This window comes from Arvicola amphibius, chromosome 3 (genome assembly GCF_903992535.2).
Source record: "Arvicola amphibius chromosome 3, mArvAmp1.2, whole genome shotgun sequence".
In the NCBI taxonomy this organism is placed as follows: domain Eukaryota; kingdom Metazoa; phylum Chordata; class Mammalia; order Rodentia; family Cricetidae; genus Arvicola; species Arvicola amphibius.
This window is the reverse complement of record NC_052049.1, coordinates 7340536-7357780: the sequence shown is the minus strand read 5'-3', so window position 1 is coordinate 7357780 and position 17245 is coordinate 7340536. Positions and strand designations below refer to the sequence as shown.

The following is a 17245-nucleotide window of genomic DNA, read 5'->3' as shown; positions in this document are numbered from 1 at the left end:
CTAGAGGTCTCAGCCTCATAGTGCAGTGGGAAAAGCAAGGGCTTTCTCAAGAGCCTTTGTTTCTCTGCCTTTTTAGATCTAAGGTCTGACTGTCCTATTTTATAGTGTTTCGGGGAAGGCTAGTGGGAGAGCTCTCGTTGCCCGATGCCTAATGGCACCAAGTATGAAGGATTAAGTCAGTACCACCCTCATTCTCCCCGCAGTGTAAGACGGACCTCAGCAAAGGGCTTCCATATCAGTCTGTAATATTCTGAATCTATGGCTACCAAGTAGTTACATTAAATATCCAAATAAAGTGCGTGTGTGACTGATATGCTAAGACTCAGCTGGTTTTTTTTTTCCCAATGCTTTGGAGCTAAAAGAAAGAAAGGTATAGAAAGAAACCTTCCACTGAGAGATTGGCACCCAAGGCAAAGCCCATCCTGGCCTGAGTCTCCACATATTGGAAGTTCTACAAAGTTGGCGTGGGGATGAACTGAACATTGGGGCTCATCAAGGGGAAACTAACTCAAAACACATAAGGGACTCCCTGGAGGAGAGGACCACCCGAGTGTAGATCACTGCAGGGAAACCTTCCCCAAACTGCTGTCCAGTATCCAGGGTGTTCCACCTGTCCTAGAAGTCATCTGTCTGCCCTTCAACAGTTTGCAGCATCCCTGCCCTCTGCATCTTGGACATTGTTAAGGATACCCACATTTGTTTCTTCCTGGGCATATATGATTGTGTTTCTACTTCTCATTTGTTAAATCTGCCCCCTGCTAAATAACTGTTTTCCTCAAATCACCTGGAGGATGGTCTGTCTATCCAAGCCTCTTGCTTTAAATGAGTTTGGTCCCAGCAACACACGCACTTCTGCAATGGGCCGTGGTCACTTTCAATGACTGACGGTGATGACGGCGGTCGGAACAAAAGGCTTAAGAAATGAAACGAAAGGAAGACTTCCATCTCACCTGGGCATTTGGAATAGAAGTCAGTGCCCTCAAGTAGGAGCAGGCGTTTGGCCTCACTCAAGCCAATAGGAAAAGCCAGGTGTGTCCATGGGACACAAGAAGGCAAAAGCCAGAATCCAAGGGCGAAAGGGGAGAATCCCAGAGTTCTGTGTGATTCACACAATCATTACAAGTATTTATTGCTAGAGGCAGCATTTTAAACAAAGGGTCTCCAAACACAGGTATCAAAACTGCCTTAATTACAAAGAGCCCATCACTTGTAAAATGCTGCAATTTTTCATAAATAACAAAATACAAAAGTATGCGAAAATGCCCTTTGATAAATTAGGTTTTTTTAATTTTTAATTGGGGTCCTTTAAGGGGTGACTTCTGGTAAACTGCCCTTTGGGTGTATAGACTGCTCAGGGAACTAGTTTTAAGCAAAAGCCATCCATGCTCTTCAATTCTGTCTTGGGGAAACTGCTTCGTGAGTCTAGGGAAAAATGACCCAGAGGTTGTGTAATGCGGCAGAGAGGAGCACCCCTCTCTGTGGTGCTTCTACACCACCCGCAGTCTCCCAGCTGGATCCCTGCGCTGCCTCCCACACCAGGCACACACGCAGTGGGTATCACGGCCCCTTCACGTCCTTTTCCTCCAACGTGGCGCCCGCTTTTCCTTCTGAGCCTCTTCCTGGCGTTTCTTCTCCGCCTCCTCCGCCTTCCTCTTCTCCTCCTTGGCCTCCTTGTACCGCCACTTGGGGATCTGCAGGTGTACACTGTCCTTGGTATTGCCTTTGGGGGCTGGGCGCTCGGGCTGGAAGGTGGGTGCAGGGGCCTTGCTGATGCGTACCCTGGGAACCACCACTCCTGGCCGCACGCTGCTCCTCCGCAGCAGCTGCAAGGGCAGGAGGCTGGCCTTCCGTGAGACAGGGGCAGGGGTGGGTCCTGGGACCCCAGAGGGCTGGGACGACCAGGGATTCACTCTGGGAGTCCCCAAGGTCTGGGATTGCAGTTCAGAGCTATCCTGAGCATAGGTGTCCGGGTTCCCCCTAGCTGCTAGGATTTCCTGCACTGCCGGGCGCCGTTTCCCCACACAGGGAGGGTTCTCGGGGCACACAGTCTGGCATACGACAGCAATGGCGGGGCTATAAAGGCTTGTAGTCATCCTGACCATGTGATCAAGGACACCTCCATCCGCCAGACCCTGGCCTGAGCGGGAGGTCAGAGTGGACCGCAGGAACTCTGTGAATCTCTGAAAGCAGTTTTTGGAACGTGCTGGTTTCAAGACTGCCTCAGCGGGAAGCGGCAATTCTGGCTTGTACTTGTCCCCAAACTGCTCTGGGCAGGGCCGCTCCATCAGCCTCTGCATGACACGAACAGCCTCCACTCGGCCAGTGTATGCAGCCCACTCCTGTGGTGACATCCCACGGCGGGGATCCCTCGCTTGAACATCTGCCCCTGAAAAACAAAAACACACATTGCTCCAGTGGGTCAGGCGGCCAGGAGGCTCTTCCACAGATGAAGAATGGTGGCAGAATCTGGAACAGTTATGCTGGTTAATTTTGCATTCTCTTGGCCAGGCCAGAGTAACCAGTGGTTTGACCAAATCCTGAGCTGGGCTTGTGCCTGGAGAGATTGGACTCAGAGTCACAATGGTTACTTACTTTCCAAAAGAGATGGAGCGTCATCATATCAGCTGCAGGGTGTAAGAGCAACCAGAGGTTTCCTGGAGCGCCGAGCTGGTTGCTCCTGTACACCCCCTATCAATTTCAGACTCCCCAATTCCCACGATTACATAAGACAACTCTTTAAAAGGAACCACTTATGTGCCCTGTTGGCTGTTTCTTTAGAGACAATGGTCACTCCCTGGAAAATCTCTCTTCCATGTCTCCTTCCCCAAAAGATACTGCAGACTTAAACCCCAGCTCAGCTGAGATTCCAACTGTTGCCTACAGAAATGGATGCAGAACCGCAGTTCGGTTCATCTCGGTCCAATCTCAGCTCAGCATAGTTAAAAATCATGCAGGAGTCCAAGTCCCATTACTCTCTGCTGGCAAAGCATCCAGAACTAGGGCAATTATCTAATCTGTGAGCTCCCCAGGGTCCCAGTCAGCATGGGCACCTTCATTTAGATCTCACACAGACCCACGTGTCTAACATGGTGGCTGATCAGTTGCTCTGAGTCAAGAGCATGGGGCTCAACCCCACCCTGCAGGCCCACATCAGCCTCGTGGCTGGAAGACCACCTCCCTAGCTCACCTGCTAAAAGCCTTAGTCCCGCGACACATTAAATACCAGTCTTCGGAAAGTGGCAATTACTTGGAACTGGAATTCAGGAGGAACTCATTAGCTAGAGCACAATTTATAAACTAGGAAAATGGAAAGGGGGCAGTAAAAATGCCACCGCAAAAATAGATGACACATTAAACCTTAATTAATTGCATGTCACTTTAAAAGGGAACAAACTGCGAAATTAAAACTTTAATGAACACTGCATGAAAGAGACATTTTTTAAAGGCTAATGAAAAAATGAAAGGAATGGCTGTCCAGAGCTTAGCCGTCTTCCTCCTACCTTTTAACATGATCAGAAAACAAATGGTATAAATCAAGAAGAGGAGCCAGTCCTACTACAGCAGCAGCCCCGGACACCCTGGTCACAGAGCTCCATGTTAGTGACCCACCTCCTCGGGGAAACTGCTGCTAAGGGTAACAGCAACTAAACCATGAGTGATAGCACAGCTGTCCCTGGCCTCCACGAGGGACTGGACCCGAGACCCCCACTGGATACCAAATTCTAAGGTGGCTCAGTCCCACATATAAAATGTCACCTTTGCATAGAATCTATGCATATCAGCCTATATACCGATACACTGAAACATCTTCTGATTACCCATAATCCTAACTCAATACAAATGCTATGTATCATTGTTACACTGTGTTTAGGGGATGGCAACAAAAGAGGTCTGATCGTGGTGTGTGTGTGTGTGTGTGTGTGTGTGATGTGTGTGATGATGTGATGTGTGCGTGTGTGTGTTCTATCAGAGCCAGCTGAACCCACAGATATAGACTCTAAGACATGGAGCTGGAAGAATGTGTTGCAGTACTGAGGATTGAACCTAGGACCTTGCACATACCAGGCAAATGCTCTATCAACCTAAAAGATGATTCACACTTTACATTGATACCTTTCAAAGAGTAACAGGAACTTGGGAAATGCTGCTGGACCCATCTCCTTACAGTGGCTCACCTGAGTTCCACTCCTAGCCAGCATCATTCCACCCACTGAACAAAACTGGAGACATGACTTGGGCTCTCACTGTGGTGGCTACTGGCTGCCATGCTGTATGCCGTAAGTTACCTGTACAAAATGCTCTACTACACTCAAGAAAGCATTATACTCAAATATACACACTACATCATGATTGGTCTAACCTAGGCTTCCTCAGTGTTGAAATACTGGAATTTTTGGCCAATTACTTCTTTGTTATGGGGTTAGCCTGTGCACTGTGGGAACTCTAACACCACCGCTGGTCTCTGACTAAAAGATGCCAGTAGTAGCTCATTTGCTGTGACAGCCAAACTCTTCTCTGGCCATTGTCAAATATCACCTAGGAGAAAACACTGCCTATCTCAGAATCACCGGTCCAACCTAAGGTCCTGCTTCCCAGCCAGCCAGCCTCCTGTGGCCCAGTACCCAGGAGTGATCAGTAAGTCTTAATGAGTTGTTTGCCTCCTGCTGCTGTTGATTTCTACCTGAAACACAGACCAGGAGCCCAGAGGTCTAGTGACTTCCACAGAGACCAGGTGTTAAATGGGGCTGGTAAGATGGTAGGGTAGATAAACCGTTACCACGTGATCATAAAGACCTGAATGGATTCCCAGCCCATGTAAAAGCCAGGCACTGGGCATGTTGGAGAGCACCTAAAACCCCAGTGCTGGAGAGGCAGAGACAGGGGGATCCCTGGAGCTCATGACTAGTTAATCAAGCTAAATCAGAAAGCTCCAGGTTCAGCAAGAAACCATGCTCAAAAAGCAAGGTGGAGAGCAAAAGAAGACACTAAACACCAACCTCTTACCTCTGCACACATTCACATGTATGCACACCCATGCACGAATGTGCACACATGTGTAAACACACACACACCAATGTATACATATACATACATACATACACACCAACGTACACACATGTATGTATAAACACACACAAGAGCAAGGTGATAAGTCGACAGACTAAGGAGAACTGGTGAACAAAGGAAAAGAAGCAGGGTGTGTGATGTCATGGAACCCAGGTCAACCCTGGGTAGGATCTGCTGACCCATGGCTTCTACTGAGCTGGGAGAAACCGATGTATGCCTTCTTTAAGTCATTCCTAGGATGGGATATCTTGTTACCGGAACCATTGAAAGTGAGCACTATGGAGAACAGGTGGGCCTTCTAATACTCGTCTCAGGGACACTCTCCCCTGGGAGGCGTGAAGACCCAGGCCCAGAGGGCCAATGAGAGGGAGATAGAGCAGGAAGCAGGAATGTGTCACTTCCTCTTTCCTTTTCTGTCCCAGTAGCTACACTCCACGCTATCTGTCCTACAGAAACCCAGCTGAGGCCTCCCTCCTGGCACAGCAGACCAGTCCTTGACATCATTGCCAATGTGCCTGCTCTGACCTATAACTTAGGCCCTGGAAGTACAGTCAATTGTCATGCAAGGGCCACCTGCCAACACAGTGGGGATGGCAAGTCTCCCGTGACACTCAGCAAGTGGGGACCTGGCACTACCGGGAGGTAAGCCGGAGGATGCACCACACAGCTTCCCTGGGCCTTCAGCTGGCATTCCTGGGGGGTCAGAGCCTCTCAGAGTCCAGGCTGCCATCCAGTGGCCCACAAGGGAACCGCCGCTCTCGCCTCCCTCCCCTCAGTGCCTCTTCCTAAGGTCGCATTCTATAAAAACTACTCCAGGGTCTCTTCAGCGCAGAGTCCGTGCCAGCAGGCATCTTCTGGGCTCATAACTTGAATAGGCAATTTCTGTCTTCCTTATAAACTGAAAGCAACTTCTGTGTTGACACAAATCGCCTGGTTTCTGAGAAGCAAGCCATGAGGGTTTGTCTAAGAGGAGAGCACACACACAAGGACTAGTGTCTGCAATATGCTCCTCATCTCCCTTTCAATCTGTTTGGTTGCCAAGAACCACAGGGGGATGCTAGGCTTCACATTCTTCCTCCCGAGGCTGCAGCAATTACATCACACTTCAGGAATAAAGTGAACTCTGTTAAGCGGGTCTGGAACCTGGCAACCTCCATGGGGGGAAGAAATCACATCGTTGACACAGCTCCTCAGAGCCACTTACGGAAATAGACCTGTCACTTCGACGCATTAATATTCCAGCAGGTTAACAAGGTGCCGCATGTCCCTTTCGATGCTTATCAGAATGGCTGACATTATCAGGAAGCCTGTCCAAACAGCCACTGGGTCGGTTTGCAGAATTGGCTGCATCTGTCATTAAATTCAGAGTTCCGATAATCCCAACATTATTTTATCCTACCTGACAATGCAGATAAGGGCTACTGTGTGCCCGTGTGTTGCCGATTGTGGAAAAAGCTAAAGGGTTTAGGAGGTCAGCCAATTCAATCATTCATCATCCTAGGAGAAGTGGTTACAACTGAACGTGATAAAATTGCAAGCCAGAAACTCAAATCTGGTGTTAAAAGCACCCAGGAACCAAAGAATCCTGCATTTAAAAAAAAATGAGATACATGTGTTTTACACTAGTATGTAGTATTGTGTGTGCCTTTAAAAAAAATAACCATGGGCCGGGCGGTGGTGGCGCACGCCTTTAATCCCAGCACTCGGGAGGCAGAGGCAGGCGGATCTCTGAGTTCGAGGCCAGCCTGGTCTACAAGAACTAGTTCCAGGACAGGCTCTAGAAACTACAGGGAAACCCTGTCTCGAAAAACAAAAAAACAAAAAAACAAAAAAAAAAAAACAAAAAAAAAAAAAAACCATGGGCTAATTCTGCTTCTGAGTCACTGTCCTCTCCTGTACTTAAATGCACTCTATGCTGAGGGGTTAATTTCAAGAAAAGCACGGGCAACTGGTTCTTAGGAATGCCTCCATTTTCCTAATATTACTGTATTTAAATGGTAATAAGAAATCAAAATAGTGGTGAATATTTGAAAATATCCCAGCAGGCATCCTTACTGCTGTCTAACAAACCCAGGGAGGCTATACATCTCCTCAAAAAAAAAAAAAAAAAAAAAAAAAAAAGCAAAGCTCAGCTTCCTGATAATTATAAGCTAAGACAGGTGCGAACGAGAACATTCCAGAGGCTAAGCACTCCTATCAGACTTCTCAAGGAGCTCAAATGCACCCTAAGGGAGGTGGAGTCCAGAACGAGCTGGCTGGCCAAGGAGGAGGATGGCAGACAAGAACAGGAAGGTCTCTTCCTCCTTTTTTTTTTTTTTAATTTATCGTATCCCACTTTAATTAATTGTATCTGTGGCTCTTGGTGAGAGACAACCACATCCCTGGGGGTCATCTGCAATATTCGTGGGCATTTTTGGGGTGTCCCAGCTGGGGGGTGCTCCAGTCATCTGGTAAATGGAAGCCCTACATTGGCAAGATGGGCTCCACAAGGACTGAGCTAGTTCCACGTGTCACTAGTGTCAAGAAGCTACGCTCTTCTTAGCATGAACACCTTATCCCAAGGATGATTTTCAAAGAGAAAACTATGCTCTATTTTTCATTCATTCACAAGTAACTCCTGACCGTGTAAATGTACCAACAATGAAAGCTGATTGTATCCAGCATGTATTCACAGCTTGCTCCAAGGTAGGCACCCTGTCCTCACGTGAACAAAATCCTACCTACAACTTCCTGTGATACGGCTGCCGTCAGGCCTCTGTCTTCATCTGAGGCCCGGAGAGGTAAGAGACAGGTCCACGCACAGGTAAGCAGCAGGCTGCACAGGAAGCTGCACTCCTGACAATTATTCTAGACTTCAGTGGAGGGGAGAAGCTCGCGGTGGTTGTGGAGGTCAATGGGGAAGAGTTATGTTTAAAGACCTTATGTCAAATCTGTAAGCAAAGAGCAGGCAGGGGTGGAAAGAGTGATGTTAACATGAAGCCCAAAATGGCCTCATCTTCTAGAGGCTTTGTGAGGCATTTCTGAGAAACTTTAAAGGCTTCAGCTGAGCCTGAAACTGCAGGACAGGAAGAAATGACAGGAATAGTGACTTGACTTCCTGCCAAAAGAGAATCGATAGTTCAAATTAATTAATTGTGGGGAATGCACTTGATGAGATTGACACCCTAACTTTTGGGTTGAAGAACATAAAATCATTAAAGATCTACATCTAGCTATAACTAGATCTTGACACAGTGAAAATGGACAAAGCTTTCATCCAGCACAATAGCCTCAGATAATCACCATTTAATTAGAAATGACTACTTCTCATTGAAATGGGACAGGAGGACCTTACCTCTGCTGACCCTGATATCTAGCTTTTAAAAACTGAACTCAGTTGAATGAAAGGCACAATCGGTGGGATTCATTTTAAAATACCCTTTAACATGTATGTATTTATTGAATGTGTATATGCACATACATCCACACACACCAAGCTTGCATGTGGAGGTCAGAGAACAACTTGCAGGAATTGATTCTCTTCCACCATATGGGTCCTAGGATCTAATCTGTCCCAGGAGTCAATCCTAATTATGATTTTTTTTTCCAAGAGAGTTTTCTATCTTCTAAGCTTCTTTTGCTGTTTATTAAATCTGGGGTGTTTTTCTTAAAGTATTTTCAAAGACATATAGATTAAAGCAGGAGGGAAAAAATCCAAGGTCGTGAACCCCTGGACAACTGCAGATTAATCACAAGAATAAGGTGGAGAGATGCTGCACAAGGCGCAAACAACTGGTACAGACAGAGCAACTGGCACAGACAGAATGGAACAGAGGACATGGGACCCACACGTGGGAGCCAGCCAGGGACACGGAACAGAAATAGGGACCAATGTCTAGAACAATGTCACCACCCTTGGGTAACTAGGGTCAGAGGAGACTTGTGATCTGACCTTGGTGTCCTCAAAAACTCACAGGCTGGGACTTTGTACCCACTGTGATGGTATTAAGAGCTGGGAACCTTAGGACATGCCCTGTCCAGAGAGTGAGGCCCACAAATGGGATTCGTGTCCTTTGGAAAGAATCTTCAGAGGGACAGCTTGACCCTGCTATGTGAAGACACAAGGACTGGATTCCTCGCAGACATCAGATCTGCTGGTGCCTTGATGTCAGGCTTCCCAGCCTCTAGAACTGAGAACAGCACTCAGAGACTGTTAATAAGCCCCAACTCTTCATTAAGTAACAGCAGCACCTTCTGCAGTGTTAGATGTTAACTCCGAACCCACTATTGTGTGCTTTACGTTCTTTTTTTCTCAATTAATTCTCAAAGACACCTGCTCGTGTTGACCTAGCCATGATCTTTTTCAGGTTCGAGTCAGGAAAAGGACTGAAGAGATCAGTCCCAAGGACCTTCTCATGGGGGGTTTATCAAATGTCTACAAAGTGCTATCATATTCTGTCTCAGGGAGAAGGGAGAGAAAGATGAGGACAGGGAAGTCTTTGGGGATCAAGGACAGGTGGCATAAGGGTACAGTCTTGCTGATCCAGCTTGTGGCCTAACGATAGACCCATGGAGGTTCTGCAGGAGCAGCCCCCCCAACCCATCCCCATCACATAGGTCATCTTCCTTAGGACACAGGTGAGGCCAGAATGAACATTTCTTTCCATGTACATGTGTGTTCCGGTGCATGTACACACATGCACATAAGGAGGTATGCATGTGGAGGCCCACTAGACGTCAGGAATCCTCATCCTGGAGCGCCTCCATTCAGCTAGTCTGGCTAACCAGCTTGTTCCTGAGATTCCCTTCCTGTCTTCATCTCCCCAGTGTGGAGTCCCAGTTGGGCTGCCATGTCCATTTATGGGGGTTCTTGGAATCCCAATCCCAGTGCTCAGGCATGTGGCACATCGCTCTGCCCACTGAGCTATCAGCCCAGCCCCCAGAATATTCACTCTTGAGGAATAAACCTGAGCACAGTTAGAAGGCCGATAGACTGGTGAGAGAAGATGTCAGCTGGGAGCAGTGGGGGGGTTCAGGAAACAGCCAGGGCTGTGGTCACCCCTCATTGGCCAGCCCTGACGTCATTTACTTTGGACTCTACCACATGTAGACAAGATCTCAGGTATCTCGGGCTGGCCTTAGACTTGCTTTGTAACAGGATTGCTTTGAACTCCTTATCCTCCCGCCTCTGCATCTTGAGTGCTGGGGTTGCAGGCACCCATCACCACAGCTAGTTTTGTATTGTGCTAGGACTAGATCTCAGGGGTCTGTGTGTGCGGTAAAAACGTGCTGCTGACCGAGCTACATAACCCAGCTTACTTTCGGCTTTTCAAACTCAAAGGATGACAACCATACAGTGTGTGTGTGTGTGTGTGTGTGTGTGTGTGTGTGTGTGTGTGTATATATCACTGTTTCTGTGAATGGCACAGGACTATTGGTCTATTTAAGATGAATTCTTTCAAGGAGCTCCCTTGGTATATCATGAGCCTACTGACCACACTGGACAGGCGGACCTTACCTGCCAACATCAGGGCTCGCACACATTCCGTTCTGCCCTGCATGGCCGCTTTCATAAGGGCTGTGAAGCCGAATATATTCCGTCGCTCTAGGTCCAGACCAGGGTAATAATTCAGCAAGTAGTTGGTGATGGTGGCATGCCCTGAAAAAGAATTAGACACACATGTAGATCCAGGTAACCACAAAGGTAATCACTTCTGTGTGGCAGAGAAAGACAGAAACTGCTCATCGCCAACCGTATTGGCTGTCACCTGTGTGTGTGCTCACTCGATCTCCATCACAAATCTCCAGGTCATAGGGAGCCGAGGAGAGTGGGAGACACTGCTCAGCACACACAGTGTAGGTCACTTGCGGCCCTTCAGTTTCCCTCCCGGGAGGCAGGGGCAGAAGCAGAGGCAGACTGCACAGCCATGTGGGGAGAGGAGTTGACTTCCCCACAGGCACGGTGCAGTCAACTCCCAGTGGGAGTCACCATGGCAAACAGAAGCCAGGCTGAAAGGGAGCCTGGGAAATGTCTCCAAGGATGGAGCTTCAGTGGGAAAATCCATCAAAGCAAGACTGTATCTTAATTCATGCTGGGCACCGCTGGTTACCACCTGTAATAGGGTGTATTTCTGCCTCCCTTTGCTCCTCCTCACCCCTACTACACACTACCGTATGTATGTGCATGTACACACACACACACACACACACACACGTACACATACACGTATACACACAAGCAGGCACGGCCATGAAAATCTTTCTCAGCTTGTTCCTCACAAACAGAATATGGTTTCTGCTCACTCCCCAGAACTTTTGAACACCAGGCACTTGCCAGCAGACCTGCATAGCAGAAATGACTGCTGAATCTCCCACCCCAGCTACTCTCGGCCGGCCAACTCGCCCACCTTCCCTAGTCCTTCCGTGATTTATTCCTCCCTACCCACCCTAAGGGATCAAAATCAGTTACAGTAGCCTTGTCACCGGAGCTGGATAACCACAGGGGCTGACTTACACACTACAATCTGGCTAGCCGTATTCTTGGCCTGCACCCCCAGAACACATGAGCAACCAAACACCACTCCTCCACAACCAAGAAAGTAGACATTACCTCGCGCTCTCTGAAGGGGGCTATGGAAGGTCACTTCCATTGCTATCGCTATTTCAAGACCATCCACATCAGACAAAACGACAGTTTTCTTTGCCTCCCTCCCTGTGTTCAAGGGCTCCCCCTCCCTTTACCTTCTATCTCCATCCTGACCCTGCAGATGGCAGGCAATGAGAGACTGTAGAAGTCCCTCTATCTTGGGGGAGCTTCCGGGTACCCAAAACCACTCCATTCTTGTGCCGCTCAGGCCGTCTGAGTCTCCCTCCTCTACCCCACTCTACCCACGCTCTTTTCAGCTCTACTGTCAGACCCACAGGCACGGGGCCTCAGGGGCATCCCCACCCTCTCTGTACATCACCCTTCCCTAGACCTCTACACTTAGGGAACTCAGACTGCTGGGGCCCAGAGTCCCCTTCCCAGCGTGATTCTGGGGCAGAGGCGGAATGGGTAGTACAGCACAGAACCAAGAAACACCTAGGGGGCTCCCCTGCTTGCCATACACGTCTCAGTCTGCAGTTGGTGGCAGCTCTGAGAATCCGACTCCCTGATCTGGCTGCAATCCCAGCAAAGCGTGTTTCAGGATGGAGGTAGAAGGGAGAGGGGGCACATATGTCCTCAGCCTTCATCCCCTTCCCAGTCCTTCCACTGTGAGCACAATACTAAATCAACCCAATACACCGAGTGCCTTCAGTCAGTCCAACCACACCCAAGTGACACAGATATCCAGACTGGAACATCTGTGACCCCTTGCATAGGACACTGTATACTCCAGGCCACTGTCACGCTGTGCAAACTTAATCCTTGGAGTTGGCCCGTTACCAACTTAAAAGTTAAAACAAACAAGCATGTAAACCAGAGTTTTGATTCTTAGGAAGCAGGGCTATGGCTTACTACCAAACTCAGCCACAGCGTGAAATGGTGGGTCCCAATTACAAAGCCAACAAGACCCAGGCTGTGGCTCCAGGCTATCTAGCACACAGGTTCCTAGTTGACACTGCGCTTTTAGGACTCACTAGTCCCTAGGCCTCCTCTGTGCAAGGGGGTTAGGATGAAGCTGGGGTCACGAGACCACGGTAACGCAATGGCTCTAAAGCCAGTGAAGTAGTAGACAACCTTCGATCTCAAGTTAGCTTGTGTTCCGCGTGAACGCTTGTCACACAACAGTCAGACTTAGACCGAGTCTCAGTGAAACGAATTGCCATTTGTTTCAGTCTTTTTCTATCAAAGTGTGACACTGTCCATCACAATCTGCAGCAGGTGCTGTTTGTGTACACACATACACACCCTTGGCAAGTTGAATGGGCAGAGAGAAGAAAACAAAATCTAGAGCCAAAAGCCCATTATACGGATATTTTATGTATACTGTGTTAAGGTCAGAAAATCTAACATGGGGAGCAGACTGCAGTCTGGAGCTCTGATGGTTCAAGAGTCACTCCCCTGCCCCAGACTTTTCCAGAGAGGAGAACAGCACCTCTGCTGTTCAGTAGAACAGTACTGAACACATGGCTGCGTTCAGTGCGCTGGAACCCTGTTCGTGAGCTTCGGGCAAGGGACTGAAGGTTAAAATACACAAACACATACAGATAGAGAGACAAACAACACGGGTCATCCTTGAATTCCCCAAGAATGCCCCCTTTATTGTGTTCAGGGGCAGCTTATATAGAGATAGCCACGCCCGAGCCAAACCCACCAGAAACCACTCTGCCATCAGGAACTCCTGAAGGTCTTGTGCTCAGAACAGCTGTAGGCACTCAGATCAGGGGATTACAAGAAATTCAGGATCTGGGGTCTCACTGTTCCCAACACACCTACACCTACACACACACACACACACACACACACACACACGGAAGGCAGAGGCAGACGTTCAAGGTCATCTGCAGTTAGTCTGGAACACATAGAGGTCAGCCTCAAAAAAGCAAATAACAAACAAAAACCAAACAAGCAAAAAAAAAAAAAAAAAAAAAAAAAAAAAACCAGGCATAGAAACTGAAGAACCTGAACAGGCCCCCCACTGTCACCAGGCAGAAGTGAATTTTCTTACTCCTGACTTGAGGGCTGAGCCTGGAGTCAGCTCTCCAGAGTTGTATGACACCGGAGGGGGAATGGGAAGAGCAAGCTCACTGTGGAGAAACTGGTCGCTGCTACTGAGCCAGGTGACCCAAGTTGTTATTGTAGTGTGTGTGTGGAGGGGGGGGGACACTTGTCAACTTTAATGGGAATACTACAACAATAACAATGTTTTTTCTTTTCCCAAGCATATTTGTGTGAGACACATGGGTATGTGCAGCTATGTATGTATTGGTATGGTGGTGCAGATATGCAAATGTGCACATGTGTGGGCGTGCATGTAGCTACCCAAGGTTGGCACTGAGGTCTTCCTCAATCACTCTCTACCTTATTTCTCGAGATGGGAATCTCTCAGTTGAATCCAGAGCTCACTGACACAGTGAGCTGATGGCTCCAGGGACCCCATTCTCTGCCTTCTGAGCAGAGACTTACAGGTGGATCACCACACCCACGCAGCACACAGTGAGTTCTGGGGGTCCGAACGCTGGTCCTCACACTTGGACAGCAGACACTTTAACAACTGAGCCATCTCTTCCAGCAAAAATACCATTAATCAAAGATGCCAGCCTCCCAACTCTACAGTAGCAACAACAGCCACGACCATGATGACACGGTTATTAAGATGCCAACCTGTCATCGTACACCTCCTGGGCCTGAGAGCCACCTGTGCCCGCTTTCCTGGAATATTTCACCATCATTTGCCTCTGCTCACCAATCACACCCTCCTTGCAGACACATTCCCACCAGACTGCAGGATGGCCCACAGTTCCTCACCCTGTCCCTTGCTGTGTGACATATTCCCTGGGACACAAGGAACTCAGTCCCATGGGATATTTGCAGGTAGGAATCCAGCAGAAGTTCAGAGGTACTAACCCAGACTCTCCTCATGTTGGGGCCTCAGCTCTTCCCCAAGAAGATCCTTCCCCAGATGGCTCAGTGCTCCCAAAAGGAGCATGAGAAGAAACACTAGAAAAACACCAGCCTTGGATAAAGTGACCAAGAGCAGGGTCCCCAGTTTAACCACAGGTGTGAGTAATAAAATCAAGACCAGTGGATCTCTAGCCTATCCACAGAAGTGTACAACAATAATGTCCCAAACTCAACTCTGTCGGGGCAGTAGCTAGCTGGCACGCATGCTCCAGGCACTCATCTTTCTGTGGCTAGGGAGATGGCTGTGCTGTTAAGAGTGAGTACGGTTCGTATAGAGTTCAGTTCCCAGCACGTATGTCAAGCAACCCACAACCACTTGTAATGGTCTCTGGGATCTACTGCCCCCTTCTGGCGTCCTCGGGCACCTGCACTCACATACACAGATCCATACAGTGGTGAGCCCACAGAATTACACAGTAAATGCACAGCTGACATCTACTGAATTATCTACGAGACGTGTATACGTACACTCTCCATGGACTGACCCACTTTTGCAGAGCTCCGGGAACATCTGTCCTTTAGATAAGTCACTGTCAATTCTGTAAAAATCTTGTGAAATCATGGCTTGCCTTCTCCTGTAGTCTCCCAACAGTGTATAAAACCAACTTTTCCTGTAGGGCAATCCATACCTCCCCCCACACCATGAAGCCGCGGTGTGAAAAGGAGTCAGTCAAGCCTCGGTTCTCATAGCCAACATCTACATAACAATAGCCTCCCACAAACTTTCTTTATGACAGAACTCACCGATAAGAAAGGAACCTCACACAGGAGGCAATGTGTCTGCTCTAACAGCAGATGCAGCAAGGTGTGAGCTACTCCGGCTCTGACTCAAGGGGCTACTAATATTCTGTATCCACCCTTCACCTTGGTTTCAACTAACATAATATCATAGCCCAGGAAATTAACTGTTTATACAGGAAAAAGGCCTGAGTCACTAAAACTAGCTTCAGAGAGAGAGGAATTCTCACCTGGGCACTCCGCTGGAGTCCCCAGAAAGAGATTCCTTTTAACTCAGAACAGCTAGATGCTAATGCAAATCAAGCCCTCAGGTTAGCACAGCTGCCTAGGCTGAGTTCCCAGCCGCAGGGGAGCGTCACAGCCACGCCCCATCTGAGACTGAAGGTGCCTTCTCCTTACCGGATCCACGGGTTTCTTGTGACTCTGGGAAAATGCATGCTTGATATTATTGTTACCACCTACGGGACTGTTAAATTGTCCGTAGCCTATATAAATTGAAAGCTTTGTGGAGACCACCCCCTTTCTTCAGGCCCCCTTTTACCCCTTTCTTTTACCCTCATACCCTTATCACTTCAAACCTTATGCTCTTATTCCTCCAAGGAATAAAGAAACATGCAGGAAAAGCCTGCAGTGAGCTTGTTCTACCCCTCAGATCCCGTGCCCGGGTCAGTCTTCGCTGGTCGGAAAAGTCCTATTCTGACCCCTGAGAGAGTGCTGAGGCTGGAACTCAGCAGCTCTTGATAACATGCATATACGTAATTAATAGTAGAAAACATCTATTTCCACCAATAACCCTGTGGGCCTGTCTTCACACACAGCCACCCACCAACAATTATTTCACTCCTTTCAGTCCTGTGCTCACTTGTGGTAATATTGTTTGTGCTTTAGCAGATAAAGCCTGCCTGAGTATCAGAGCTAAGCCACTAGAGGCCTGGCAGTGGTGGCACACTCCTTTAATACCAGGACTCAGGAGACTGGGAGACAAATCTCTGTGAGTTCAAGGCCACCCTGGGCTACACCAGATTGTCTAAAAAAGAAAGAGCCAGGCAGTGGCGCTGGCTCACACCTTTAATCCCAATACTTGGGATCACATGCCTTTAATCCCAGCACTAGAGAGGTGGAGACAGGAGTACTAAGGCTGGGTGGAGAAAGGAAAGTAAGGTGGGAGGAGACAGGAGCTCCGATGCAGGCTGAGGCAGCAGTCTGAAGCAGTCAGTCTGAGGCAGCAGTCTGAAACCACAAGTCTGAGGACAGGATGGCCCCTTTGGTCTGAACATTGGTAGAGGTAAGAACCAGTGGCTGACCGCTCTGCTTCTCTGTTCCTTCAGCTTTCACCCCTATATCTGTCTCTGGGATTTTACTATAAAGACCAATTAGGATTCAAGCAGCATTCACCTGGTACTGACACCCCTCAAACTCTGTCGGAATCCTCCCAACAACCCTCCAGCGACCCCTTGTGGCGAACTCAATGGCTGTCCATTCTGATACTTGACATTCACAGAACGGTCTCCCCTGAGTACTCCAGGATCGCTCCCTCTGCTCCTGAGACGATGCAGAGGCCCTCTCCTCATCCCACACGCTCTCCTGCCATCAGCCCCACGCTCCATGCACTCAGTTATTATCCCCAAATCTCCAACTCACCCACATCTCCTTCTGTCCTTTCTTAGTTTCGCACCTAAATATCTGTCTACCGGATATTTATCACGGGTGTCCCACGACTAAGCCAAACCCGTTGCATCACATCCCAAACACCTTCCTTTCCGACCCACTCCTCTCCCCCAGCACATCCTCCGTGATGGATAGCACTAGATATCTAAGCCAGAAGTCTGGGCTTCATCCCAAACCTTCCCCATC

The 17245-nt window shown here is 48.5% G+C and overlaps 1 protein-coding gene across 4 annotated transcripts in view; it reads right to left on the bottom strand.

The window, feature by feature from the left end:
• Positions 1-1111: 1111 nt before the first annotated feature.
• Ankrd33b (ankyrin repeat domain 33B) overlaps positions 1112-17245 on the bottom strand; it is a 65678-nt gene continuing 49544 nt past the window's right edge. For all 4 annotated transcript variants that reach the window (XM_038322297.2, XM_038322299.2, XM_038322298.2 and 1 more), the window contains exons 3-4: positions 10565-10705; positions 1112-2386 (exon numbers count right to left, since the gene is read on the bottom strand). In XM_038322297.2, coding sequence (XP_038178225.1) covers positions 1569-2386; positions 10565-10705 — 959 coding nt within the window. In that variant the 3' untranslated portion in view covers positions 1112-1568. The remainder of the gene's footprint in view (positions 2387-10564; positions 10706-17245) is intronic.